Below are 27,805 nucleotides of genomic sequence, written 5' to 3'. Positions count from 1 at the left end.
GATGGGGCAGGGGTAAGGTCCTGGGCTCAGGACTAGGAGCAGTGCTAAGGCAGCAGGATAGTGGCCAAGGGCACTGGGTCAGTCTGTTGTATGAAGGGCCACACCTAGACATGTTGAGGAAGCAGACATTCAGACTGATCCTCAGACTTCAGTCTGGTGAGCAGTGATTTTGGTGGTATAAGACAACATAGTACTGGCTTGCCCCAATAGACTCCCTGCTCTGCTGATTAAGCTGGATGTGGCTTCAGAGGCTGTCCTTTGGGGACTAGATTCACCAGAGCTCTTTCCTGCACTTCATCTTGTATTTCCTGTGTGCTCTAAGTGAATATTTGTTTCTGCTTGCCACAGGGCTGGCCTACTGCAGACACCTGTCCACAGTGCGAACTCACCTGTCTGCATTGGTTAACCACAACATTGTGTCTCCTGATGTGCCCTGCAACGCTAGCTCTGGACTGACTGTGGACATATGGCAGAGATACCTGCAGGACAGCACGGTAGGGTTGGCACTCTCAGGACATGCCAGTTCCGGTGGGTGTGGGGAGTCCAGGACAGTGCTTGTGGCATAGTGAAGTAAAGTGAATTATTCAAGATCTTCCCCAAAGAAGAGAAGTCGTACAACCTGCCCCTAGGCTGCACAGAGCTCCAGGCTCCTAATCCGAGACACGCAGGAGCTGGGGAATGAAGGCTGCTGTCTCTTTCCAGCACTCTCTATTTTGGCCTGGTTTGCAGCAGTGTCCTTGGTGCTGCCCTGAGTACTGTTCTTTGGTCACTTGAGCAGGATAGCGCAAGAGCTGTGCCCAGTGCTGCAGCCCTGACATGCTGCTGGAGCACAGAGGCACAGCACTGACTTCGGATAACTTTGGTGAGCCCCTTTCCATCTGCAGTGAGCCAGTATTTCTCAAAACATCTACCTGTGAGGCCTCTGGCCTGTACTTAGGCCTAAGCAGAGACCTGGGAGAGCATCTGTAGCTCTGTATAAATGGGCAGTGAATCTGTGGGTGGTCAGTGTCTCAGCAGTACTCTGGGTGCTGAATGGTATTATGGCTGAGCTGGGGTTGTCCTTGTGTCTGCCAGCTGAGGGGCACCAAGTCCTGGCTGTGTCTGTGCGGTGATGCAGAGTTCTTCCTGCAGAGTTACGAGGACCGAGAGCTGCTGCGGCTGATCTACTATGGTGGGATCCAGCATGAGATCAGGAAGGCTGTCTGGCCTTTCCTTTTGGGCCACTATCAGTTTGGGATGACAGAGGCGGAAAGGAAAGAGGTCTGTATGGGTGTGCAGTGCGCTCAGCAACCTGGTGCGCTGCGTTTGTGTGCCCTGAATGTTTCCTAGCTCTAAACATCCGTATACCATAGTCTATACTGTGAACCCACAGGCCATTGTATTCCCATTGTAGTGGGGGAAAGATCCAGATTGCCGTGAGCTGATAGGGCCAGGCTTGAAGTTTCTCTGTGCAGCTGCCAGTTGCTCAGCTTCAGAGTGCCCTCTTCCCATCTGTAACTCCTTCAGGCAGGGAGGAGGTGAATGATCATTTTTCCAACCTAATTTTTGTAAGGCTTCCTGGGTCAGGCTCTCTGGCAGAGAGCAAGTCAGAACAGATGATTTTATGCCCCATTTAGCCGAAGTTAATGCAAGCATATACTTAACACATCTCTGCAGGGTTGTTTTGGGGGCTGAAGAAGTGCTAGTTTCTGGGCTATTTCAGGGGCAACTGCTCAGAGGCCTGCTGTCTCCAAATGCTGCAGGCTGATGACCAGATCCGCACCTGCTACGAGCATACCATGGCAGAGTGGCTGGGCTGCGAGGCCATCGTCCGGCAGAGGGAGAAGGAGTCACATGCAGCAGCTCTGGCCAAGTGCTCTTCTGGGGCAAGTCTAGATTCCCACATTCAGAGGATGATGCACAGAGATTCGACTATAAGCAACGAGGTAAGGAACAGGGAAGTAGGAGACTTGGGAAGGGCCGCTGCCACCCAGACACCGTTTCAGCCTGTGCTGCGAGGAGGGGTTGGAGACAAAGTTCTTCAGCCTTGCTCATCTTCCTTCTCTGATCTCTGCCTGTGTCTGGGCCCTAGATCTCGTTGCTCACTGTAATCCATTCAAGTTAAGATAGGAGCTTTCTCATCAGTTTTCTTTTGTCTGCACTTCTGGAGAGTTTAGAAGCTGGAGTGGGCACCTGCTGCAGTATTACCCCAGTTTCTACACTGCATTGTACTGCACTGACTGAGAGGTTTTGTTTGTGGCTTGAGTGGTGTATTAGACATCTAGTGAGTTAATTTTGCTTTGCCTTTGGCAGCACAGTAGCATTTGGCAGCTCTGCAGCCAAGAACCATGACCCAAGACGGGGTCTGTGGGTGGGAGGAGGAGGGCGGCTCTAGGGCTGACTGTGAAGGAAGATGTGAGGTTTGAGGCAGGCCTGTGTATGTCTTGTTGGCATGCGACAAACCTGGGACAGACTCGAACCCCCAACACTTGGCTTCATGGGATTGTGTTGTGGCGGTGTAGTGAGGAGACAGATGCACAGTCCAGAACAAAGCAAATGTAGGGAAAGATGCTTTCCTAAAGGGAAAGACACTGCTGGGAACAGAGTTGAGTGATTGTTTCCGTGTGGATTTTCTTGGAGAGGAATGATTGGGCAGGGCCTGGTGGGTGCAGCACTCTGAGCCTGCCCCATGGAGGCTTCATCTGGCTTTCTCTTGGAGGTGATGTGCGTACTTTTGGAAAGAGATGACGTTAGCTCCAGCCGTGTGGGCTACATGCGTATATATAGAGAGTGAGAAATGCAGGGAAGGCAAACCAGACCCGGGACCTGTTTGCAAGAGCTGAGATGACACATCTGTCACAGGCCACAAACAGAAGTGGGCTGTTCAGTCAGCATTGCTATAGCTCTGTGAATTATTCTCATCTCTGCAGTGTTTCCTCTGTCTTTGTTGTTGTTGTTGTTGTTGTATCTTCTGCTCTGTTCCAGGGACTTGAATGGACGGGGAGCTGACAGAGTTAATACATGCAAAGTTTCACCCTTTTCCCGTTTTAAAACTTGAAATTTCCTGTTATAAAATGCTCCCATGGAAATGTAGGAAAATTATCGCCCTTCCTCTCTCCATCAGAGCCCTTCCCAGCAAATACCCACAATATTAGGGTGGGGACAACTCCTGCTGCTGTTCCGAAAGTGTTGTTTTTTCTTAAAACTTCTATTGTTTCTGTGAGACAAAATTGCAGTGCTCCATATATCTGGATTTGCATGCTGTATGAGGAGCTGCAGGCTACTGCGTGGCAATATGCCCTGTATAGGGGTGGCTTGGATAAAGGGAGGACTCGCTCCTAAAGGAAGGCTCATTGCTCGGAGGGAATCTGCAAGACAAAGCACTCAACTGGTTGTTACAAAACCCAGTGCTTTCTTCATGCTTTAGCTGGAAGCCATAAAATGATGCCATTGACTTTTAGACAGACTCTGGATTGAGAGTGGCTTGAAACATCAATATTTGTCTTTTAATAATAGGAAAGAGCATTAGTATGCTTAGAGGGATTGTTTTACAGCCTGTGACTTCATCGTTTATGTAAACTAAGTTCATGTGAGTCGCATTGCTGCCAAATTAGGACAGAGATTAGTAGAAACTTGCACTCCAGGGAGACGGCTTGACCTCTCTGAAGGCCAGAAGAAAGCAGTTCATTTCAGATCCAAACCTAGTGTTTGAACAACTGAATTGGCCTGGGACTTTATCATTTTCTCCAGCAGTAAATGTCAGTTGCTGTCTGAGGCAGGGTACTGGGCTGTGTGACAAATCTACACATCAGAGTTCATGTGAAGTGAATATGTTCTGCGGATCAAATCTGAGAATTTATTGGATGCATTTTCCATTCATTCTTTACATTCAAATGTGCCCACTTCTGTTAGTGTGGCTTCAGCGTCTCTGCGATTCCAGCACAGGGATGCTCTGCTTTTTGCCTTTTCACTGGCCTTTTCACTCTCTCTTACAGTCTTCTCAAAGCTGCAGCTCTGGCCGACAGAATCACGCCCGGCTGCAGAGCGACTCCAGCTCCAGCACACAGGTAAAAGGCAATGCTTTGTAACTTCTTGCCCAGTCAGACGCTGGCCACTCAACAGCATAAGGCTCCCTCCTGCTTGGGTTGATCTCTAGTCTATAACCATAGTGATTTCTGGCAAACCTAAGCCATATTTTGAGGAGCTCAATGACTTACAGACCTGCCTCTGGAGCCACTGAAGTCAGAACTGTGTGCTGCTTGGTTGTGTTTAATATTCTCCAACCTGTTCTGCACGTGCTCAGTGAAAGACCTACTCCCATGTGGTCCTTGGCTGCTCCATGTATTAGCAACCATATGTTTAATCAATGTATTTAAATGACGTTCTGCCCACTACATTATGCTGAGTAAAGCATAGATTTTCTTGGAGCAGGAAGTGTGGTTTGTGGAAATGACCAAATGACCTGTTGCAAATCAAAATGTGTGTGTGTGTGTGTGTGTGTTGGGGGGGGGGATTAAGGCTGAGGACTTCTTCAGAATTAGCCCTTCACTGTGTCCAGAAACTCCTCTGAGAGTGTGGTTAAAGTGGGACTAGGTGTTCAGGTTGAAGCTGACTTCCACTGCAGTGAAGATGTGGAGCCACAGCTAGGCACAGCACTAGTAAGTTAAAATGTCTTTGAATCCTCTGAGCTTCTTTCTACTGGTTGCATGTATGAGACCTGTACAAACCATGACTGTCAGAGGGCCTGGCCCAGCCCAGGGCTGCCAGCTGCAGGGAGCGATCCCTGGACTCGCATGTAAACATGTTTGGTGTGTACTGCACTGTTGCTCAAGCATCAACATGCCCAACACTGTTCCTGTGGGACTTGTGGGTTGCTGGGTGCTAGTCAGCATCCTATTTTGGGGCTGGAGTGCTAACTAGAAACAAGAGCAACTTGCTGCTTGCTTGACTGTCAATATATTTGGGGGAGGGGGAGGGCAGGGGAATGCCTTCCTACATACAGTCCTTCAGAGCAGAGCTTACTGCCGGCTGCCTTTGGGAGCACGGGCATTATGTCTCCAGGAACTGCTGCGCTGAGTGCAGAGGGCTTGCCTGCTCTCATGGGGCTCTCTGCTTATGCTGTGCAGGTGTTTGAATCAGTTGATGAAGTGGAACAGACTGAAGCAGATGCTCAAGTGGAAGATGGCAAACAAAGCAAGATCCCCAATGGGACAGTTCCCAATGGCATGTATTCCCCTGACTCTGGCCATCCCTCTTCCCAGAACTTCTCCATCACATCAGGATTCTCGGAACGCAGCTTCAGCAATGAAGACAGCGCCCTGGAAACCAACAAATCCTCAGCCAGTTCCCAGGGGAAGGCCAGCGGGTCTGATGTGCCAGCCCCACAGAACTCAGACAGCGCTCTGCAGGAGGACAAGCTGCAGGGCCAAGACAGCCTAGAAGGTGAATTTCCCACCAGCGGAGGCGTGGACTTTGTTCGAATAGGCGAGAGCTCAGTGGGAGTACTGCAGGATCGTAATGCTGTGGCCCTAACTGTGGTAGAGAGCTGGACAGACAGTGAAGCTGAAAAGCAAAGCTTGGTGGAGAGTGAAGATAACCTGTCTGAGGAGCCAGAGATGGAGAGTTTGTATCCACAGCTGGATTCACTGGCTGTAGCCAATATGGCTAACAGCGAAGTGTCTCCTGTCTCCTCAACGGGTGTTACCTACTCTGTAAGTATTTGCCTGTAATGTTCACTGACTAGGTTTCTTTGCAGGTCTCTCACTGTTCATCTGCCTTTGCCCTATGTTAGTCTTGCAGTGTGTGCACGGTGGCTCCCCACTTTCCACCCATGCTCTGCCCTGTTGCATCTTTGCCAATTCCACATTCCTATTGTTTTTTATTTGAGAATAAATCAACTTTGCTCTTGTTTTGGGCAGCCAGAGCTGTTGGACATGTACACTGTGAACCTGCACCGCATTGAGAAGGATGTGCAGCGCTGCGACCGTAACTACTGGTACTTCACCCCTGCCAACCTGGAGAAACTCCGCAACATCATGTGCAGGTGGGAACTGCAAGGGGCCAGGGTGAGGATTGCGCAGTCTGTCTGGGAACAGGCTCCTGACAGTGGTTGTTGGTTGAATTCCCAGAATTCACCTCTTAATTTCCCCCACAATTTTAATTTTCCACACAATCCTAATGTACCTTTCGCTCAATTTAAGACTGGAGCCTGAGACTCCTTGCTTTAGTTACTGAGTTTTGCCTACTTTACTCCTTCCCCAACACCCCTTCTTCATCACTAGAGCTGGTGGTCACATAGTGTTCCAGGGGCCTCAGAGTTGCTAGGTTGAGGAGTCCCTCAGTTCTGCCTTGTGGTAGGAACTGCTTACCCTGTGGCTGTGCCGCGTATTTGAGTGGTTGGGCCAAAGCCGAGGGCTCCGTGTCTCTTGCTGGCGAGCTCCCTGGGGCTGCCTATGCATGCTGCCTCGCGGTGTTAACATCGCAGCCCAACTGCGTTTTGGAATATGCCTGGAAAATATGTTGTAATGAGGACTGGCCTGTAGAGCTCTAGTGCTAATGGGAAAATATCTGAAACAGCTGTGTGTTTAGTGCCTGAAAAAGAATCTAGGAGACGGGAATACCTGGGTAGGTTTATAATTCTTTTTTGATTAGTTCCTCTGACTCAGCGGTTTCTGTGTGACATTTACAGACCCAGCCATCTCCAGCTCAGCCACTGTAGCTGCTTCAGAGGCAGGGAAAGCTAAAACTTGATTACTCATCTTGCAAATATGAGGAGAAACAGCTTTTTTTATTAGAGCTGTCACTTTATCTGACAGCCAGAGTTGGAGATCTCTTCTGAGATGAGACCTACAGTACCGCAGATCTTGGAAGATTAGTGGGCAGGATAGAAAAGGTTGTTCGTTGTGCCAGCAGTGGATCTGAGTCCTTTCTGAAGGCATTTTGACTTGCTACCAAATATGGGAAGATATCTCTGCAGGGCTGATTGCTCTCTAGGACACTGAGTCCAGAAGAGCAAAAGCAGGCAATACTGTTCAGAGACAGGTTTCTGCTGGCCAAGAGGATGAATCAAGGGGGAAGGATGAGGATGAGAGCTGAATTAACAAACTCCATCAGTGTCTGTCCTTTGACAAAGCACCTCATCATGCTGTGCTTTCTGATTTTTTTTTCCTGCACTGATTTCACTTTTTCCTGAAATGGCCATTGCATGGCATTGATTTAGGGCTGTGCCATGCATGGCTTACATGAAAGTCATCAAAAGAAATTAATAGTTTACAGACTGGCTCTATAGTCACAGAGCATAGGTACAACAGAGTAAAGAAGTCTGACTTGCTCTGCCTGCTGTCGTGCACTGATGGCAGCATGTGCACAGTATCAGCATATGAGGAGTGAAGACGGGATGTGTGCAAGCAGGTGACAAAGGCTGGGGCACCTGTGCATGGGCAGGCTGGCTGAGCTCACGTATGTGGCTTAGCTCTGCTGCACGGGAAGGGTTCATGGGCCGCCTTTCCTGCTCTCTCACACAGCTACATCTGGCAGCACATTGAGATCGGCTATGTGCAGGGGATGTGTGACCTGCTAGCCCCTCTCCTGGTCATCCTGGATGACGGTGAGTGGGTGGCTGTGCTCAGTTTTCCTGGTACCTTGGTGGGACTGTGTGGGGAGGATTTGCTGGGTCAGCTCATCTTTGCAGCAGGAGGTTCCTATGGTCAGAGGTGTGAAGCAGCTAATGGCAGGATCCTATTTGTCCTTTTGGCTGTCTGACTTCCAGTAGCCCAAACTGGGGGCAGTATGTGTTCTGTACTCTGCCATGGTGGGACTATGAGACACCTTTCAGTGTGTGACCTGTGGGCTGTGTCTCCAAGGCCAGTCTCTGCTGTGCAGACAGTGGAGGCACTTTCCTGTGTGTGTGCGAAACGTGGAGGGATATTTCTTTTGCTCCTGGATGACTGGATATAGTGATGCATGAGTATTAGGTACAGCAATGTCTGTCCAGCAGAGCAGTGATTCTCTTGTTCCCTGTGCAGAGGCTCTGGCTTTCAGCTGTTTCACTGAGCTTATGAAGAGGATGAATCAGAATTTCCCCCATGGGGGAGCCATGGACACCCACTTTGCTAACATGAGATCTCTGATCCAGGTAGGTAGGTCTTGATGCAGGGACAGCAGCCTCTCAGACCAGCGAGAGAAAGCTGTTCTTGGGCAGAGGAGCCTCAGTGGGAGGTGCTGAGGGGAATTTTCTGTGGTGGGAAGCAGGAGGAGAGCAGGGAGGTTGTAAAGACAGCCTGGGGTCTGTGTGGCAGGGTTGCAAAGGAGGAAGAAGTTGAGTGAAAGATAGTGTGCATGGAAGGAGAGTAGCGGGAAGGAAGTAGAGGAATAGCTGGTGGCTCTGATGTGCACTGATGATTTTCCTTTGCTTTTCTTGGCAGATTCTAGACTCTGAGCTATTTGAGCTGATGCATCAGAATGGTGATTACACTCACTTCTACTTCTGCTACCGATGGTTTCTCCTGGACTTCAAGAGAGGTGTGTTTAGGGAGGGAGACAGCTGAAACCAGCAAATGGGAAGGGAAGGCTAGGTTTGCTGTTCTTCGGCCTTTCTAATCATATTTTGACTCTGCAATATCAGTTGTTTGGACTTAATTTTTTGCTGTGTGTTTCTGTTTTTCTTTCTCTGGTATATTAGTGGCTGATTTTTCTGTCTAGATAGAGTCCATTTCCCCAGAGCTGGTGCTGAACCTCCACCGGGTTTGTGTCCTGAAGTCTGTGACCTGCTGCAGGCCAGAATGTTTGTCTCTATAGATGATTTATTCCTTCCAATTAGAACTGACTCTTGTGGGAAGAAACTGCCTAGCTTGTCTTCCCAGTGTTGCTGTGAACTCTGTGAATTGGGGTGATTGCAAGCCATTGCCTGGTTTAGTAACTGCTAGGCTTTTTCCTTTGTTCACAGAACTGGTGTATGATGATGTATTTGCTGTCTGGGAGACCATCTGGGCAGCTGCACACATTTCCTCTGCACACTATGTGCTCTTCATAGCCCTGGCTTTGGTGGAAATGTACCGGGACATCATCTTGGAGAACAATATGGATTTTACAGACATCATCAAGTTTTTCAATGGTACAGCATGTGTTCTGTTGGGCTGCTCCTCATATGTAACTTGCAAATGTCTGTGATGAGGTTACATGTCTGACTGCTGATAAATGTTTAAAATTTTCAGAGCAGAATATGATTGTGAGACACTGATACTTGGAACATCATGCTAAAGGATAAGGCTCTGAGGGGGTTATATGGTGCTTGGGGAAAACCAGCCTGCTATCCTTGGCAACAGCTATTTTACATTGCTTAAACACCTACTGTGCTTAACATGAGTTGTGAGTGCAGGTTACGATTCCTTCTGGCAGTAATCCAGAGAGGAGTTGATTAATGATGGCCCTTCTGAGTCAGATGTCTCTACAGGAGACTGTGCCTGGGGACTCGGACACAAATTGGCAGCTTCAGCTGCTCTCTGAAACTCGTCTGTGACGCAGTCAGCTGCGAGGCTCGGCGGGACTCCTCTGGAGAGGCTGGGCTGCTCTGAGTCGAGGCTCTTCATGGGTTCCTTCTGTCTGTATTCCAGAAATGGCTGAGCGGCACAACACCAAGCAGATCCTGAAGCTGGCTCGTGACCTTGTGTATAAAGTGCAGACTCTGATTGAGAACAAATGAAGGACCTGGGGAAGATGAGGCATCCAGAAGAGCCGGGACTCCCCTCCGACACTTCCTCCCCTCTCCTTTTTCTTGAAGTGCCACACCTGTGGAAATAAGGTAGCTGGACACATACTGCTCTCTAAAGTGGAAGTACCCTTAGTTCTCAAAATGCTGTGTTCAGTGTTAGATCAGGGGGCCCCGGCTCCGTTCTTCTCAGCATTCTTCAGTGACTTAACCAAAGATCTGTACAATTGCATTTTAATGTTAAAGACTTGCTTTGGAAGCAGAACCCAGGCAGTCACTTCCTTGCCTTGCTGCAATAGAAGTGCAGCCCGTGTGGTTACCACTACAACTGCAAAAGCAGTTGCCAGCATCCCAGGTCAGAGCTTGGGGTCTGGGAGAGCAGTACTGCCAGCCCTCCTTGGGGCTGACTTAGGCTCAACAGCCTTTGTTGCAAGGAAATAAAGCTGCTTCCTTTAACAGCAGTTGCTCTGTGGCACAGGGAACCCAGCCAGCCGTGCAAGCCCAGGCAAGACAGGGATGCTCTCAGTACTCTTTTTTCCTGCTAGCGTTACGAGGTTCTACCAGTAACAGAGATGGATTTGGATTTTGATCACAGAAGTTCTTCTTTTTTGATCTCTCCTTGGTGCATAGCATCCCCTTTAAATTTTTTTAGGGGGTCTGTTCTCCCCCTGTTATTTTTTTTTTTTTTTTTTTTTTTTTTTTACATTTTTTGTTACTATAGTATTTGAGCACACAGCGTTTCAGCTCTGGATGGATTTTCAGAAGAGCTCTGAATTCAGCATTGAATTTCTCCTTCAAAATTCAGCCTTTGTAATGGGCTCTGAGCACTAGAAAATCTGGTCCTAACCTCTTCTGGGAACTCTAGATTTGAGGTTTTCATACCTGCCTTACTCTAGCTGCTTACATTAGGAGTCTGGTCTCCCTTGTGTTCCTGCAGCATGGTGGGGGAGAGCTCCTTGGAAGGCAAGTCAAAGCTCCCAGCTTCGGTGGCTGTTCTGATCTTCCTTCTGAAGGTGGCTGTCTCTTCCTCCGTTAATTACAATGACCAGCTGCCTGAAGCCAGACAGTGCAAACAATTCCCTTAGTGCCTGCAGGTTTTGTGTGTGCTTATAGGGCTGGCTGCAAAGCCTTTGACATCCACTGGAAGTCTCCAGTCAAGTCTTTGTGGGCTGCTTTCATGTTATGCCTGTGAGGAAGAAAATAGGCTAAGGTCCCTGAGTGGTCTTTGCTTTTGGAAGATGCATGGCAGTGGCTCTGCAGCGCTGCAGCCCCTGGAGCACGCTGCATGAAGTGCCTCTTCAGCACTAGCAGGGTGAGGGCTGAGTTTTGTGTCATGCTGAGGCTGGGGTATGGAGGGTTTGGATTCATTTTTCAACTCAGGTAAAAACAATAAAGGAAAAGGAGAGATGTGGGTTGTTGGTAGGTCCAGATCAACCAGGGAAGGCTTTCTCATGGCTACAGAAGACTGCCATGATCTTGTGCTTCTAGCAGCAGGGAAGATGCTTTGTTGTAGCTCTCTATAAGGATACTTTCTCTCAAATTTTGCTGCAAAAATCTATGTTCTCCCACCTTGAAGTGTGATGTGTGTGCTCCCCTCTTTCCCTCTGCAAGGTAAAGCCCCACATTTCTCTTGCTGATGGAGTGCTGCTCATCAGAAGGGAAAAGGGGCCATTTCCTTCTTCCGTGGAACATCAGTCTGTGCTGACTCTATTTAGCTGTGGCATGTGTCAGATGTTGCTTGTGGAAAAAAAAAAAGAAAAGAAAAGAAACAAAGCTACAGAGGAGAAAACTGCTGCTTCGGAGAAGTCCTGTCGAGTATGGTAAAGCAGTCTGCAGTGTCTGAGCAGATCAGTCTTTCTGTGGTACTTCATAAGGGAGGGTTATGGCTACAAAAACAGGGAAGGGTGATGCATACTGAACCGTGTGGGTGAGAGGACTGCAGCAGGGAGTGAGGGTAGTGGGCAGGCATTTATTTCTCATATTCCTCATGAGTGAAGATGTACCAACAATGCAGGAAATTCTTGGAGGCAATTTTATGCATTAAATCTCCAAAAAGTGCTTGATCTGCAAGGTGTATGGGGAACAAAGGCATTTGAGCTTCAAATCTGCAAGTTCACATGTGAATTTTTCGTCTTTCCACAAAGCAGAGTGAAGCTCGTGCCCTCCCAACCAGACTGTTCCTGTTCAGAGACCTCTGCAGCTCTCTAGATCTTAGGACAGGTAACAATTTGACTGCATAACCTTTTCCAAAAGGGAAGGGAAGGAACTCTGTCCTCCCTGTCTGAGGGACAACAACCAATATGTTGGCTTAAATACAGGCTTATCAAGCAACATCTCTGACGCTATATCTTTCAAACTTCAGTTTTTCTTCTCTTGGTTTTTAAACAAAAACAGCCAAGAAATTCTGCACAATATTTGCTGTCTGTATTATCTGAGAGTGTCTTTGGGCCGCTCAATAGCAGTGTTTTTTGAATAACTTCTGGGGGAAAAAGTATTTATTTATTGATTGTACATTACTGTGTGTCCTTGTATACTGAATTACGTGAGTGCGCATTGTTGTGCAAATGGAGTTATATCTTTTCAGTGTTGCAAACATATCTTGCAAATGTTTACCAAAAATTGTGTCTATATTAAAAAAAACAATATATATATATATATATATATATATATATATATATATATATATTCACAGTATAGAGAGAGAATATATGAACTAAGTGGGTTATTTTTTGAGGGGGATGGGGGGGAAAGAAATTCTTTTACTTCAAAGAACCGTGTGGTTTCTGTAGCACCTACTCAATGATGTGCCAGTCTGTCACTGTCCTTGTCCTGTGATAATTGTTCTTTTATGGCAACAGGAAGCTCAGAGCAGAAGAACCGTGGTGACTTCAGCTTGGATTTAGTTCAGATTTTAAAACTGTGGAAAAGAAGCACAACCTTGATGTTCAGCCACAGTGCTGAGTAAAATCCACATGGGCAGGCTGCTGCTCGAGCTGCGCAGGGTTTTGTTCATGCCCTGGGGTCAGCTTGGGTAGGAGCAGTTGCAGAGTTGAGGCCTGATGTGAGTCGCAAAGAAGTTGGATAGTCCGAAGAATGTAGTGTGTCAGGCTGCATTTAAATTGGGACTGGTGTGATTCAGACTGAAGCTGATCATACTGTTTTGTTAGGGGGAGAGTACTGAATTACCTGTACAGAATGGTTTTGGAGATGATCTGCCTCTAAACTAGTGTCAACGCAGAATTGCTGTGCCGAAGTCAGTGTACCCCTTGCCGTGCTCTAATGTCTTTCTCACGAAAGTCGTTGAAAACGTTCTACTCCTAAATGTTCCAGGAGATCTAGAGTCTCTGACCTCCAGGGAAATTAGAAATAGGTCATATTGATAGTCCCTGTGTTCTCCTCCTCCATAGCTTCTGTCCACGTGTGGTCCCATCTCAGTTGCGAATATCTTAACCTAAGTAATAGTTTCAGTGACCTGTGTCAGTAGCAGCTGTGCACTTTGGTGACTCCTCTGGGAAAGCAGTTGTCTATCTGGTAGGTAAATGTACTCGTGTAGACCCATGGAGCAAGTGTGCCCCAAGAGTCGGGGACTCAAGATCTATTTGAAAGTCACCAAAATTTAAGAAACAGTTCTTGCTGTCTCACTGTTTATAGGCCTTCTCCTGCCTCAGCCTCTTCTGGCCTGACTCTGTACCTCTGGTAGGTTGCCCTGAGATGAAAGCATCGCTGAAACCAAGTGTTCTTGGTTTCAGGCAGAATGAATCTCTTGTGGACCTGCAAGACTGCATAGATCTCCCATCCTCGGCTGCAGCCAGAGGATTGCCTGTTTACCACGCAGGGAGCTGGAGAAGGCCCTTCACAGGGGAATGCTTGCCCATATACAGTAATCTCCTCTAGCTTGTTGGGCAAGAGGAATATTTTTTCCTAGCAGTTGCACGCAGCTGAAATTCACCCTGCGCAATGTCAGTACAAGTCTGGTGGCTATCTTTAGCCTGCCTGTGTTAGCTGTGAGAGCCCAGGGACTGCAGCTTGCAGTGCCTTCTCCCTCGAGACTGCTGCCTCCTTCCCGTCTGATGGAGGCAGCTTTGGACCCCACTGCACCCAGACCCGAGCTCCTCTCTGGTTCACTCCGGACTTCAACTGAGCTGAAGGGCTGACTCCATGGGCTACTCTGTTCAATTTACATTGGCTTCTGCTCTGAGCGTCTGCTCTGAGCATCTGCAGAGGTGTGGGGTTTTTCACTCTATCTTTTGCTGGAGCTGCTCAGCTCTCACATAATCTTGCCATGTTTAGATACAGGCAGTGTTCGAGTTCTGGCCCGGTTTTCTCCTGAGGGAGTTATTAATGGATTTTCTTTGTGAATTTGAGCTTTCTGCTATGCAGTGTGCCAAATAACTCTTGGTACCCATCTTTCTTAGTGTTACTATGTAAACGCTTTAGAAGTTGTCTTTGGTTTTGAGTGCGTTATTTTTATAGAAGTTTTTTTTTTGTTACTGTATGGAGTCTCTTCCTGCTGCCACACTGTTCTGCTGTTCTCACCTAGCCTCTTATTTTTTGAACAGCTCTTAACATATCCAAATTAGCTTTTATTGTAGCTAAAGCCAGCAACAGAAATGCAGGTATCAGCAATCATTTTCACTTGATAATTAAAAAATATATCAAGAGAAGTGATTATTCCTGATATGGCAGCTTAGAATCCAAGTTCTGCTGGGAATCCATCTCTGGGCAAACTGAGAGCTCATCCCTAATCCCACCTTGGAGGCACAAACCTTGAGGCAGGCTTGAGACCAAGAGCAAATTTATAGGATGAGATGATCCTCCTTCTTTCATTTTGTTTTTAATTGTGATGTCTGGCCTACCTTTCCTTCTCTATTTTGACAATTGGGTAATTCAATGCACTGGGAGCCACTGTGGCAAACAGTCCTCAAAATAGATAGAGGCTCAGTTTAAAGAGTCTCATCACATAAGCTTTGCTTTGAAAAGTATCTTAAAATACTGTAAATTGCTGCCCTATGCTGTGGCATTCCTGGTCAGCTAGTGGTAGGCTCGGAGCCAGCTCCTCAATGGGACCAAAATGATTATTTCATCAATACATTTGTCAAATGTTTTTCACTCCGTAAATAATCTGCTTAGGAATTTTCACCAGTACCAAGTGGTTCTAGGCACATTTTCTGGATTTCCGTATTGCTTGAGCACAAATCAATCATGAAAGAGCACAACTTACAGAAGAAATGACAATTTTCTAGCAATGTGGAAGTGTTATAACTTTTACTAGACTCAGTTCTCAGAACTCTATTTCAGATACCCCCAAGCAGAGAGAAATGCCATTTCTGTTGCCCGCTGTTTCAGGCGCTCAGATGATCTTCACTCAAGGTCGTTGTCCTTGTTGCCTGCCATGAAGTAAATGGGTATCAGTGACCGAGGTACTTGAAGGTCTTTGTGGTCCCCGGCTGCATTCACCACACTTGGTTTCCTGGTGGCAGGTTTGGTGCGGGCCAAAGCTAAGACTGGGTCAGTGCTGTAGCTGGGCTTTCTTACAGCTCAGTGCTCGAATTTCTTCTAAACGTCATCAGCATCCTGAATTTGTGTATTCTTGAATGTGGGTATGTGTATTCTTGAAATAGCCATGTCATTCCTTTAATGCGTATCTAATCTTAGACCAGTGATAAGCACATTCAGCCTTTAATTCCGGTTCAGTAGTTTAACAACTTCCTTTCTGTAACTGATTCTGTGTGCGGCAGCTGAACCGGGAGCCCCGCGAGAGCCGCAGGCGACTTGCCCCCGGAGCGCAAAATCTCAAAAAATGCATGGAAGTTTTAAGAATCCATGTTACTTCACTGCTAAGGAAGATAACGAGTTAAGAATCTTGATACTGGGTACTGAGATACTTAAATTGCATTTTCCCGACTACGTAAGATGATCTACTTTAATTCTCAGAAATTCAGTCTCTTCTTGGAGAGTAATTCCTGGGAGGCAGGGAAGGGGAAAGCTGTTCTTTGTAAACAGAATTAATCTAAAATTTGTTGAAAGTTGGCCTCGGACATGGCCGTAGGCCCGTCATTGTCGCTTCCCTCGTGCGAGATGCGTTGTGGGGAGCTCGGCAGGGGCCACGGGGAGGGCTGGACCGCGGCCCGGCAGGGCGGGCGGCAGCGCAGGCCCCGGGCGGCGAGGGATTGCCTCCCCGCCGCAGGGCGCGAGGGTGGTTTGTGTGCTGGCGTTAGACTTCCACGTTGCCCTACGCTGAACTGCTGCTTCTGTGTGTTGGATGCCAATTTGGTCTCTGGGAGTTGCTCTATCTGAGATTAACGAGCTTTTAATATATTTGTAGAAGTGCTGCTAATGTTCTTAGATTATTTGAAGTCCACACTGTGGTATAATATCTGTTTTATATTATTTTATTCATGCTTTTGGTTTTTTAAATGTAAACAGTTCCTCATTGTTCGGAGAAAAATTAAAGCTCTATTCTCTATGGTTAATGTATTTTCAAATCAATAAAATCCTGGTTGTTCTAAGTGGATGTGTAGTCCCTGGTAAGACAGTAAATGTGGAGAAGCCTGAAAAAGCAGTGCTGAGAGCTTTAGAAATGCTGCTTTGGGGAGGCCGGTGGGGTGGCCGGCCCGCACCTGGGAGCCGCTTCCTTGCTGGGGAGCTCGGGTGCTTTTGTCCGTGTTTTCAGGAAACACATGCAAGACCTTACAGACTTGGAAGGGGACTTGGTAGATGAAAACCATCTCTCTTCTGGCTGATCCGGGGGGAATGGGAAACTCTCCTTTGCCCTCTGTGCGCTCTAGATCTAGTCCCTTGCGCCCAAATAGGGCTGAACGGGGCAGAGGAGAAGTTATCCAGGAGAGACAATGTTCGAACGCCAACGTGTCTTGCTATTCTGCAGAGTTAAGGCTCAAGCTCGTTGCCTTTTTGCAGTTTAGATTGAATTTTTAAAAAGCCACATGAAGGCACAGGGATAAATGTGAGGCAGTTTTTCTTCTGAAATAGAAACTGAAGTAGAGATGGCAGCGGCTGCGGAAGCCGGCCAAAATACAAACCAGGGGAAGCATAGCGGAAAGATACTTCCAGAAAAAGTGTTAAATGCACAGTTTGAAAAACACGCCGTAGCACGTGCTCTGTCGTGCTCCTCGTCCGCGCATCTGCGCTGTTCGTCTCGAGGCGTTTCTCACCTCGTGGTATTCGGCGCTCCAGGTGCCGCTGGGCGGCCCTCGTCGGAGGCGCTGGGCGCTCCCGCGGCCCGAGGCAGCCGCCGGGTTTGCCCGCAGCTCTGCGCGGCGGCGGGCAGCCCGCCTCGCGGCGGGGGCGCTCCTGGTGCGTCTGGCCAGGCTCCTGCGAGGATAAAGCTGCTTCCGCCAGGATAATCTCAGTGTTCGTCATGGACTTCAGCTTCCTTCGCTCCTCAGAATACCTGCTTTCTAGAGAAAACCCTTCTGGGTTTTAATGAGAGCTCAAAGCCACAGCGGTGTGATCGGTCCCTAGCTCTTGGGCTGGAGAAAGCTCCTCTAGTCACCGACTGTGTCTGCAGCGCTTGCTGCTCCGGTTACTGAAGCAGTAATTCAAAACGATGCAAATGGAGTTAATCCGCGCTAAGCTATTTCTGTGCTCTCTAAGCTGTTGGCAAGGAATTTTTCAGTGTAGAAACCGTTCCAGGGCTTGGAATCTTTTAGAGCATAATCTTCTGTTTAACCTCCTCCCACATCCACCATTTCTGTAGTGGTTTTTCTTCTCTGATCATTACAGCTGGTTCTCCCCAGCGCGCCGCTTGCCCTTGCTTCCCGGGGGGTGGCGGGGAGCAGCCTGAGAGCTACCGGTGCCGCTGCCGCGCGGAGGAGCCTCCCGGGGCTGGTGGAGATGCCGGTTTCGCTCCTGCAGGCGCTCTGGAGCTGGGGCCGGGTGAAGCCCGCGGGCTGCCGGCTTCGTGCACTGGGAACCTGCCCGCGATCTGGCAGAAGTTCACCAGAGCCAGAACGGCCTGGAACGAGAAGGGACGCGGGGGGTCCTGGTTTGCAGATCCGCACGTGCCGGGGGAGCCCGGAGCAGGCGGGGGCAGCCGGAGGAGGGCCGGGGCACAGCTTGCGGATGTGCTTTGGGAGACCCGGCTGCTCTCCGCCCCCGCGCGCACGATCGCGGGTTCCCCCTGTGCTGGGGACCGTGGGTGTCTTGCCCAGGCGTCTCCTTTCCAACCCGGCTCCCGAGGAGAGGAGCCGCCGCCGCCGCCTGCCTGCGCCTTGCGGGCGGCCCGGGCTGCGCACGCAGCAGAGCAGGCTGCCAGGAGCCCTAAGCGAGGGGGCCCGGCGGGAGCGCTCCCACTGCCGCGGAGATGCTGTGGCCGGGCCGGACCGTGGGGCGAGAGCGAGTAACCAAGCGCCCCGCAAGCGCCAGGCGCGCTCGTGCCGGCGGCCTCCGCGGCGTTCCCGAGGCCCTGCCTTCCCCCGCCGCTTGCGTGACTCTGCTCGGGGCGCGGGAACGCGCGGAGCACGAGGGAGAGGTGGGAGCTCGGCGCTCGCGAAGCCGAGGGGCTGGGAGCGCCGGGCGGGCTCTGCCGCAGCCGGACCCTGCGCCCGCGGCGGGAGCCGGCGCGGAGGCCGTGTGCCCCGTTGCCCCCGTTGCGTGCTGCCGCGCTGTCTTTGCTCTGCCTCACAGCCCGCGTTGTCCCCGCTGGAGCTTCCCGCCTCTGCCGGTCCGTCTGCGGGTGCCGTTGCCGTCTGAGCCCGTCCTTCCCCAGAGCGGGCGGAGGCCGTGCGCCGCCAGGCCGCGACACCTCGCCGCCGCGCTCCCAGCCTCAGCCTCCCGGTGCTCCCAGGAGCGGCACCTCCGCCCGCTCTCTGCCTCGGATCCGCCGCGGCAGCACGGAGGATTTAAGCCGATTGCTGTTAGACCGAAACGGAGCCGCTTTGGGTCAGTGAGTTGCCACGATTTACACCCCAGGCAAAGCTGGCGCCAGGCCCCGCTGGCCCCGGTGCGAGGGCAGCTCCTGGCTGCGGTGCAGCCGGCGACGCGGACGCGGCGCTGCCTTGTTACAGCTGCGCGCCGGCTCCTGCTAGCGCAGGTGGCTCGGGCAGTGCCAGGGCTGCGCTCGCTGCAGCGGTGCGGAAGACGACCTTGGACTTGAGCTCATTAAATTGCCTGGATATTCCCTGGACTGATCTCTAGACCTTTAAACTCGCAGTGATAGGAGGGGCTGTGCTGCCTTTCCCGCTGCTGGGAAGCGGGGGGAAGGAGAGGGAAGCTTCCCATTCAAACGCTGCAAGGAGGAAGGGAGGAGAGCAGGGAGCAGCGCAGGGAGCAGCGCCTCGGGGCTGGCGCTTGCCGCCCGTGCGGAGCCCAGCACGTCCTTGGGCGCACGGCAGGGCTCTCAGAGCTGCCTCAGGATGGGTGCGCGTGGCGGGGGACGAAGCAGACCCCGACCCTGGCAGGGCTTGGTGCCATCAGCCACCTTCCCATGGTGACGTTGTGCTTTCGATTTTGGTGCTTACGCTGGGAGGGCAAGAGAGATCTGCGTCAGCCTGGATTTGATGTTTTAAACAACCACCAACAAAGTCCGATGCACTTTTATAAATGGGATAGAAGCTAAGGCAAGATTGGATGCTAGTTCCAGTTTCCTGACTTAATATACTTACTAGAAGAGGCTTAATTAAATAAAATCTGGTATTTAATTAATCCTTAATATGTTTGCTTCTTGGGGCATGTTTGCTCTGATGGCACAGCACCAGTTTTTAGCACAGGCTGATTGGTTGGCAGTAAACGTAGAGTTAAGAACTTCAAAAGGCTGATGAAGACACTCCTCGAACATGCATAGTTTAGAAAACATCAGGATGAGATTCAACCAGCCCTTACAAATGTGTTAATTACTTGGTATTAATTGGCAATCTAGTCACTGGTGGCCAGGTCTCCAGCGTGCAAATGCAGAAATGCCCTATATTCACGGAGCAGAGAGACTAGGAAAAATTAGGCTGTTTAGATGGAGGAGAGTAAATGATCCTGAAAGTGAATTGCGTTAATTTTTAATTTTGGATCCTTGCTCACAAAGGCAGATATCCCGAGGTTGCGCTTTGAAGTGCACTTAGGCTGGCACAGCCACTGAACGCAGCAACGCGCCTCTTCGTTCTGCCCCGCAGCCCCGACGCCGTTATTCAGCTGCAGGATCAGCTTCGCGGTCTGATGTTGCTCTCAGCAGCCCGGGCCTAAGTGGATGGCAAATCGAGGCCTGAGATCTGCGTGTGCAGAGGCTTGTGCTGACTCTGTTTCTGTGTGACTCAACGGAAACAAACCGGGCTTAATCCAGAACAAAAGCGCCTCTGCCGCTTTTTGCACCGGTTTGGTCGTGCGGAGTCGAGCCGGGAGCCTGCCGGGAGGCTCCAGAGCCCCGTGGGAGCCGCAGCTGCCGCGGCCGCTGGGGTGAGCGGGGCGATCGCTGCCTCGGCTGCCCGCCGGCGTCGCCCTCGGTGCCGGGGAGGGGGCGGCAGCCGGCAAAGCGGCTCCTGAGCCGCCGTGGTCTTCCGCGTGGCGCAGGGGGGCGAGGCGCTCCCGATGCCCCGGGACGGCTCGGCGATCGCTGCGTGGCGGGCGGCGAGGAGCCCCGCTGCTCTCGGCGGCCCGTCCTGACCCTCCGCTGCGCGCGCCTGCGCCCGTGGGCTGCCCGTGCGCCCCGGGAGCAGCGGCTGGCAAACCCGCAGTCCCTGACGCGCGCCCAGCGCGCTGTGAGCCGGGTGCCGTGCCCGGCGCGGGGCGGAGGGCGCTGCCGGGTGCCCGCACATCCGCCGCCGGCATCGCCGTCCGCCTGGCGCCCCGGCCTGGCCGCAGCGGCCACGAAGGGCCGGGAGTATTCACAGCGCATTGGTAGCACGCATGAATGAGCGTGTTAAAATGCCAGCGCAAAGGATTTCTGGTCTAAACATCTGCTCCTGCTGCGGTGTGCTCTGTCCTGTTAGCGCCCCTGCGTCTGCCTTGTTTAACGTGTTCTGATGTATATTTCAGAGATGCCCTTTTTCTAGGGAGAATAAAGCCATTAGGCAAAGGCTTATCCATACGTGGTGCAGCAAAGCCTGGACAAATCCTTGGGACTGCCACGTTTTGCCCCAGTACAGCACAATTTGCACAGGCCCCACTTACTTCAGACTGATGCTGGGGTGAAGCGCGCTAGCCCAGACTGACGGCACTGGGGTCCACGCTCGGCCCCGTGGGGCTGTGAGCTCGCCTGGGCTGACAGGGACGATCTCTGGCAGCCAGCGGTTTGGCGTCACAGTTTGCTGGACATGTGTGCGGTGGCCGAGACGGAGCAATTCATACTGTGGTATTTGCATAGCATCGGGGAATGTACCCCACGGCTGCGAAAAAGCTGTACCCCACAGGCTCAGGGAAAGGAGACAGGAGCAGCGAGGTATTTCTTCGGTTGTTTCTCAAGCACGGAGGAAGTACGGTGCTTTTCCTTGGAGTACTTTTCAGAAAGTGAAAGCATCTCTGCAACACTTTTAGCAACTACATTAGAATAACACAGAAGTGTTCACCAGTATTTAGCATAAAACTCTTAACTCTGATAAGACTGAGATCATCTGCTCTGTTTCAGCTAGAAATGGATTTGCCTAGTAGCTCCCCGGAGCTCAGGGAGGCAGTTTGGGAGTCAGAGGCTGTTGTCGCTGTGAGCTGGGAGAGGGGTTCGGCCGCCAGCGCATGGCCTCTTTGGCTTACTGGGACCGAGCTGGCCCTGGCGGGGATGAGAGTATTAGAGATTTTATTAGTTCAGCAAATAGTGCTCAGCGCTTACCTTTGTCACTCTGCCTAACAACGTGCTGTTGTTGGCCAAGTTACAGGAGTGCAAACTGAAATCTGAGTCACTCTTCTGCCTGGGAAAACAAAAACAGACTCCCAGGAAATCTGCTTTCCTTTGTCCTCGCAGGCCCGGCGCAGCCCGCCTGCCCGCGTGCCGTTGCTGACAGCGCAGAGCGGCCGCTGGCGGGGACCGGGCTCCTGTGTCCTCACCCACACCGGCAAAGGCAACAACGCCAGAGATTGTAACCGACAAAAAATGCACACCCACCGACTGTTCGCTCTGATGCAATGAAACCTCCAGGGCAGTGCACTCTGTAACAACTCTTTCTACTGAGGAGCATTATATATACAAATCCGATGCTCAATTATCTTTGTTTTTTGTCAAGGATTTCTGGCTGTTGCGGCTGGATCTCCAGGGCGGAGGGATGAAGAGGGCTTGGTAACCTCTGCCTTGATGGATTTCTCCTTTCTGGAGGAGGAAGTTTTTAGTGCATACTGAAGGTGTAATCGTGACAGGCAGCGTTTGTCCGAGCAGGGACGGGGCTTTCCTGCCCTCTCGGGAGCTAGGGCTGCTCAGAGCCCCGAGCAGGTGCGTTTAGAAGGGCAGTGAATGATGGTCGAGTGGAGTGGGCTGGTATTCGGAGGTGTGTTTTGCAAACTGCCATTAAAACAGCGTCTTGCTGTCTTGCTTCCGTTTAAATCAGGAGTGAAACTTGGGGGCAGGAGAGGAGCGTGCACTGAGCAGCGGGGGCCCTGGGCCAGCAGTGCTTTTGTCAGAAAGGCTGAGCGGGGCTGCGGCCTCTGCGCCGCTCCCAGCCTGGCCCTTAGTGCTCTCCCTGTACATCTGCATTGATTTTCCTGGTGGCTGAACATGAAGAGGCGGGAAAGGAGCTTTTAAGGCTCCCTGCTGTGGTGCTGATGGGGAGAAGTGAGGGAAGCTTTGTGCTCTGTTTTCCTTTCCCAAAATTATCTTTAGTTTGGCAATAGAGCAGCTTCCTGCAGCACTTCATGCCTGAGCAGGGAGCGTTCCCGGCCAGCTGTGCTTATGGCCTCATCTTGAACCTTCAGCAAGAGTTTTGGCCTCTGTGGAAGTGCTTGCTTGGTGGAGGGTTGCAAGACCGGACACTAAGGTGCCTGGCTACTTGGGCCAGACTATTTCAAGACCACATCAGTCTGAAAAGACCAGATGCGTGCTCTCCAGGTCCAGTGAAATGCTTTCGCATAGGTCTCCACCTTGTCGTAATAGGAGTAACTTGCGCAGCAGGAAAAAACGGAGATTGGTAATAACTGGAGCAATGGAGGGAACCTTCCCATTGCGCCCTACAGTCGTGTTTGTGAAGTCGGGCAGAGACCGGCTGCCGCCACGGCACAGGTGACCCAGGCGCAGACCGTCTTCCCAGAGGAGGCAGCAAGCCGGTTCCTCCCGTGAAGGGGCAATGGTGCACGCCTGGGCTGTCCCCACCGGCTTCTGCGGCCTGACCTCGGGTTTGCAGGAGTGCAACGCAGAGCAGAATTTGACAGCCACCTGATCTGCATATGCAATTAACCCATTTCTCCACTATAGGGCACTGACAGACTGTGCGAGAGAAACCGGATCACTGGAGCAGCCTTGTCGGCACAAGCAACATTTGTTATTATTCACTGTTTCACACAATTCTTAGCTAAATTCTGAAAAGCTCTTTCTCAGGTGGTAAAATCTGACAGTTCTGACATAAAAACACCACCCTGGAAGTTAATTGTACTACAGAGAGGAGACACAGTGACATTACCCATCTGAGAACAAGCAGAGCTGCTAGTAAACTGGTACATCTGCCTGGCAGAGCCTTTTGTTGGTTTGACAGCAAAGAAAGTTATATGTAAAAAAATGAGAACTTCTCCGAGATAAGAGGCCTGTCTCTGATTGCAAGTGCAGCACTCCTGCACTGTATATTGCCTTGGCTGCCATTCATTGCACTGGCGGTTGCAGTGAAATCATAAACCAAAGATTCAAAGCTCAAATGTCTGTGCGAAATGGGGTTGGCAGTGTCCGTTTGCTATTGCCATCCACACTGCAGGATGAAATTACAGCTCTAATTTATATACATAGGGTGACAACAGGACTCCGTATTTAACTTTGCCCTTAGATTGCAGTTAGTGAAATACATGCTGCTAAACACAGTGGGAGAAGGGCTCATGTTGGGTCTTCAGGAGAGCAAGTGCACAGGGAAGGATGACCCTCCTGGAGACCGCTGGCTGCGTGTGCCAGAGCTCTGCACCGGGCCCTGCGCTTCCAGCCCATCAGAGAGGGCACAAGGGATGGGGCTAGTGGTTCCCCACCGGGTGCCAGAGGCTGGTGTGCAAGGGTGGAGAACGTGGGCTGAGCGCAGCCGCCGATGCAGGGCACCCGGCCCCCCACAGCAGGTTTAGAGGATCTCACAGTTCCTCTCTCTGCTGAGCCATTCCCACATGGTGGAGATGTCTCCAGTGCAGCAGCAGAAGGCTTTGGATATGGCCCTGCTAGCATGCACTGTAGGCTCCTCCAGACCAGGCCTGCTCTGTGCCATTGCATCTCTCCTGCAGCTCTGCAATCCCACAGGTATAGCTGCTGCCACTGGCTTGCTGGGGCTTGACACAGCAAGAGCTTTTGTGGCTACTTTGAAGTTCCAGAGTCTCATCTCTGTGGGCATTTGTAAAGGTTCCTCCTCAGTCAGTGGGAAACAAGGCAGAAGCTTCTTGAGAACGCGTCTGCTTTTCCTTGAAACAGTCCATTTGAATGCTCGCTCCCAGAGGCGCCGTAGCCTCAGGAGCCTGGCTTGGCCGGTTCCCTTGCTGCTGGCTGTGTTGCTCTATGTAGGTGTTTCTGCAGCGAATGATGCCATTAGAGCGGCACCTGAATAACTGATCAGTCGACTTAATTGTTTCACATTACTTTTAAAAAGTCTAAATGCTACAGCAGACGTTCCCAGGCTGTGGGTGAGACATGAACCACTTAAAAGGGGTAAGAAGTAGCAACACCCTCTTTGCACAGGCACTGATCTGAGATGTGTTTCACCCTCTCCCATGCCGGCCAATGCCAGCACCAACAGTGAGAGCTGTGGGGTAAGGGCTGGCTCAGGGGTGACTGCTGCCGGTCAGCTGTGAGGGGAAGGCTGGGGGCAGGATAGGTGGATGAGGACGGGATTGTATCTTGGTTTCTGTGAAAGAGGAAGGTAAATGAGTCATGGAACTGGGTTCCCTTTGTGTTCACGTGTGTGGTGAAAATAAAAGGATTGTTAAAGTGGGGAAAACACATACATTACCCTGATTTGGGAACCAAGGGTCTGTGGGAAACAGATGTTGATTTAACCGGGATTTGGGTGTATGCAGCAAGGGTGGGGAAAGAGAAGGTGAGGTACTCTCTTCAATCCATGCAGCTGTGGCAGAGCTGGAGGCTTTTGCTGCTGGAACGTTTTTGCTGGCCCCTATCCATGCACCTGCTAAGAGGCAGCTCCGGTGCCAGCAGTGTGCACTTGGATAGCTAAGGGAAGTGTTGCCTCCACGTGCAGGCAGGGAAAAGGACACAGAATGATCGACTTGATTTGTCCCAAGACCCCTAAAATCCATGAGGGAAGAAGGATCTGAATAGGCTTCCCTGAAGGCTGGATAACTGCAGATCAGTAGCTTCCCCGCTGACTGGAGCTGGAGCTGCTGTGTGACATTTCAAGGTCCTGCTACGGGCTGAGCCGCAGCATCTCTTCACTGTGCCGTGTAGAGAGCTCGTGCCAGGGTTAGTCCGAAGTGTGGTGGGACAAACCCACTCTGGCTGCTCGGCTCATGTCAAGGTGACCGATGCCGAAGGTGTGGAGCTGCCTCATCCCACATGCAGCAGCGCGAACTGTCCCCATTTGCCACCGTGACACCTGCCAGCTCTTCCTTCTCCCCACGCTGCAGCGCAGCTGCTGGCCGCCTGCAATGAGTCACGAGCCTGTCGGCAGGCCCTGCCCCAGCTGTGACTTTGGACTCATTTGGCATACAGAACCACACCGGTTTTCAATGACAAAGTGACGTGTTTGCATTGCCACTAGCCTGGTGCCTCATGGGGAAAGTCCTACTGAGGAGATGCAGTCCCTGTGGCGAGGAGATGCGTCCCCTCGCTGAGGAGATACGGTCCCCTCGCTGAGATGCGATCCTCTCACTGAGGAGATGTGGTCCCCACACCGAGGAGATGTGGTCTCCATACTGAGGAGATGCATCCCCACGTGGAGGAGATGCAGTCCCCGTGCTGAGGAGATGTGATCCCCTCACTGAGGAGACGTGGTCCCCACATGGAGGAGATGTGGGCCCCTTGTGGAGGAGATGCATCCCCAAATGGAGGAGATGTAGCCCGTATGCTGAGGAGACGCGATCCTCTCACTGAGGAGATGCAGTCCCCACACCAAGGAAATGCGTCCCCTCACCGAGGAGATACAGTCCCAGGATTTCACTCCTACGGCTCCGCGAAGGCCGTGGCAGCCCCAGGGACGGCGGCGGGAGGCTCCCGCGGGGCCCTCGGTGCTGCCCGGTCTGTGAGGGCCCAGAAGCAGGTGACACAAAGCCGCGCCTGAAGGGCCGCTCGCCCGCACCCGACGCCCCTCTGCGGAGGGCGGGCGGTCCGGGCCGGTGGGAGGGCTGTGCTCGCTGTCGTGGAACAGGAAGGAGCGGCGGCACCGGGCCGCGGCGCGCTGAGGGCGGGCAGCGGGGGAGGCAGGGGACGGCGCAGGCGGCGGGGCAGAGCCGAGCTGGGGACGCGAACCCGCGACCTCGGCGCCGCCGCGGGGCAGGTGGAGGGGGCGGGGCCTCCGCTGAGGGAGGGGGCGAGCGGCGGGCCCCGCCCGCCCCCGGCGGAGCCGCGCGGTCGCCATGGCAACAGCGGCGCTTCCCGCGGCGCCGGCGGCTCCTGGCGCCGGGGCGGGAGGGGCGGGGGGGGGAGGCCGGGCCGCGCCCCGCCCCGCCCCGCGGGAAGCGCCGCAGGGTTGGGCCGCGGCGGCGGCGCCCGGGCGGTGCCGCCCCGCTCCGCCCCGCTCCGCTCCGCTCCCTGGCCGCGGCCCCCGGCAGCCCCCGGCCCCGGGCAGCGCGGGGGGCGGCCCCGGCCCCGGTCCCGCCTCCCCGGGTGGGGGTGTCCGGCCGTGCCCGGGCGCCGCAGCCGGGCAGGCCGCGGGGCTCCGCCGCGCCCGAACTTTTCCTTGGCAACTTCCTCCCGCCGGGTAAGTGTCGCCGCGGCGAGGGCGGCGGAGGGGGTCGGCGGGGCGAAGCCGGTCCGGTCCGGTCCGGTCCGGTCCCCGCCCCCCCGGTGCCGGTGCCGGGCCGAGCCGCGGGGAGGGAGCGATGCTCCGCGGCCGAGCGCGGCTCGCAGCCGGCTCCCGCCGCCGCCGCCGCCCTCCCCCGGGTTGGGGCCGGTAACGTGCCTGAGCCCGCGGCGGCGGCGGCGGCGGCGGGCGGGGAGGGGGGCGGCGGGCCGGTGCCTCGTCCCTGCCCTCAGGCTGCCTGCGGCCGCCTCGGCCGCGGCCCCCGGGGCACGGCCGCGGGACGGATCCGCGTTGCCCTCTCACGTTACGCAGCTCGTCGTGCGCCTCTTTCTAACAGCTCCGGAGGTAAGCGGGCGCGCAGGCGGTGCGCGGCGGTGCGCGGCGCCCGAGCCGGGCTGCCCGGACCGGCCGGCCGCGGTGCGGTGCGGTGCGGTGCGGTCGGCTCGCGGCCGCCCGGGTTTGCCCCGAGCCGCGCGCTCGCTTTGTGGAAGGAGCGAAGGCGGCGCTGCGGAGGGCGGACGCCGCTCCGGGGAGTCGCCTCGTTCCCTCTGCCGCGGTGCGTTCGGTGGCGCAGAAAGGCTTCGCCGTGCGGGTCTGTTTGCGGGAGTGTTAATGCGCCTGTATTTCTGCTGCCTGAGAGTAGCACGTTAATCTGGTGGGTTCAGGTATTGACTTGACTTCTATTCCTGTGGCGTAATCTGTGTGATTTTGATTTGTGTGCGAGGAGTGGGATTAAGGAAAATCGCAGTTGGCAGATGGCAGGAAGCTCTTCTCTACCATTACGAGACGTCGTAACCCTTCATTACACCTGCAGGTTTGATTCCTCGGAGCTAAGTAACTGCTTTCGAGATAAACTGTTGCTCGTGACAAAATACAGGTGCTGTGCTAAATGAATTACAGCATATAGCAATTGACGTTTTGTTAAAACTGATGTTTTATTCCATCTTGGTAATTATGGGCAATTTTCATGGTAAGCAGAAGAGGTAAACTATGTTTCCAGGGAAACCGAAGCTGTTTAGCTGCTTCGGAGATACCAACAATCTTTGTTTCTGGAAACAAAAATACTTTTTGCTTTATCTGTTTTGTAAATTAGAAAGCTTTACAT

At 52.5% G+C, this 27,805-nt stretch overlaps 2 protein-coding genes across 9 annotated transcripts in view; both read left to right on the top strand.

The window, feature by feature from the left end:
• Window positions 1-23,302, top strand: part of SGSM1 (small G protein signaling modulator 1) — a 59,129-nt gene extending 35,827 nt beyond the window's left edge. For 2 of the 7 annotated variants that reach the window (XM_062590217.1, XM_062590216.1), the window contains 11 exons: window positions 349-494; window positions 1,132-1,260; window positions 1,743-1,925; window positions 3,975-4,046; window positions 5,106-5,690; window positions 5,898-6,022; window positions 7,503-7,585; window positions 8,004-8,113; window positions 8,403-8,499; window positions 8,924-9,091; window positions 9,591-10,333. In XM_062590217.1, coding sequence (XP_062446201.1) covers window positions 349-494; window positions 1,132-1,260; window positions 1,743-1,925; window positions 3,975-4,046; window positions 5,106-5,690; window positions 5,898-6,022; window positions 7,503-7,585; window positions 8,004-8,113; window positions 8,403-8,499; window positions 8,924-9,091; window positions 9,591-9,679 — 1,787 coding nt within the window. In that variant the 3' untranslated portion in view covers window positions 9,680-10,333. Of the gene's footprint in view, window positions 1-348; window positions 495-1,131; window positions 1,261-1,742; window positions 1,926-3,974; window positions 4,047-5,105; window positions 5,691-5,897; window positions 6,023-7,502; window positions 7,586-8,003; window positions 8,114-8,402; window positions 8,500-8,923; window positions 9,092-9,590; window positions 10,334-11,296; window positions 11,310-11,832; window positions 12,301-23,021 lie in introns of those variants that run through there. The other 5 variants (XR_009960179.1, XR_009960180.1, XR_009960181.1 and 2 more) reach the window with 5 other exon arrangements.
• Window positions 23,303-26,567: 3,265 nt separating this feature from the next.
• The window catches only part of KIAA1671 (KIAA1671 ortholog), a 92,153-nt gene continuing 90,915 nt past the window's right edge, over window positions 26,568-27,805 (top strand). For both annotated transcript variants that reach the window (XM_062589689.1, XM_062589687.1), the window contains exon 1: window positions 26,568-26,658. The gene's annotated coding sequence lies outside the window, so the exon portion shown is untranslated. The remainder of the gene's footprint in view (window positions 26,659-27,805) is intronic.

The sequence above is a fragment of the Rhea pennata genome, chromosome 17 (genome assembly GCF_028389875.1).
Source record: "Rhea pennata isolate bPtePen1 chromosome 17, bPtePen1.pri, whole genome shotgun sequence".
Taxonomy (NCBI): Eukaryota; Metazoa; Chordata; class Aves; order Rheiformes; family Rheidae; genus Rhea; species Rhea pennata.
The sequence above is the reverse complement of the archived record's forward strand: the minus strand, read 5'-3'. Positions and strand labels throughout refer to the sequence as shown.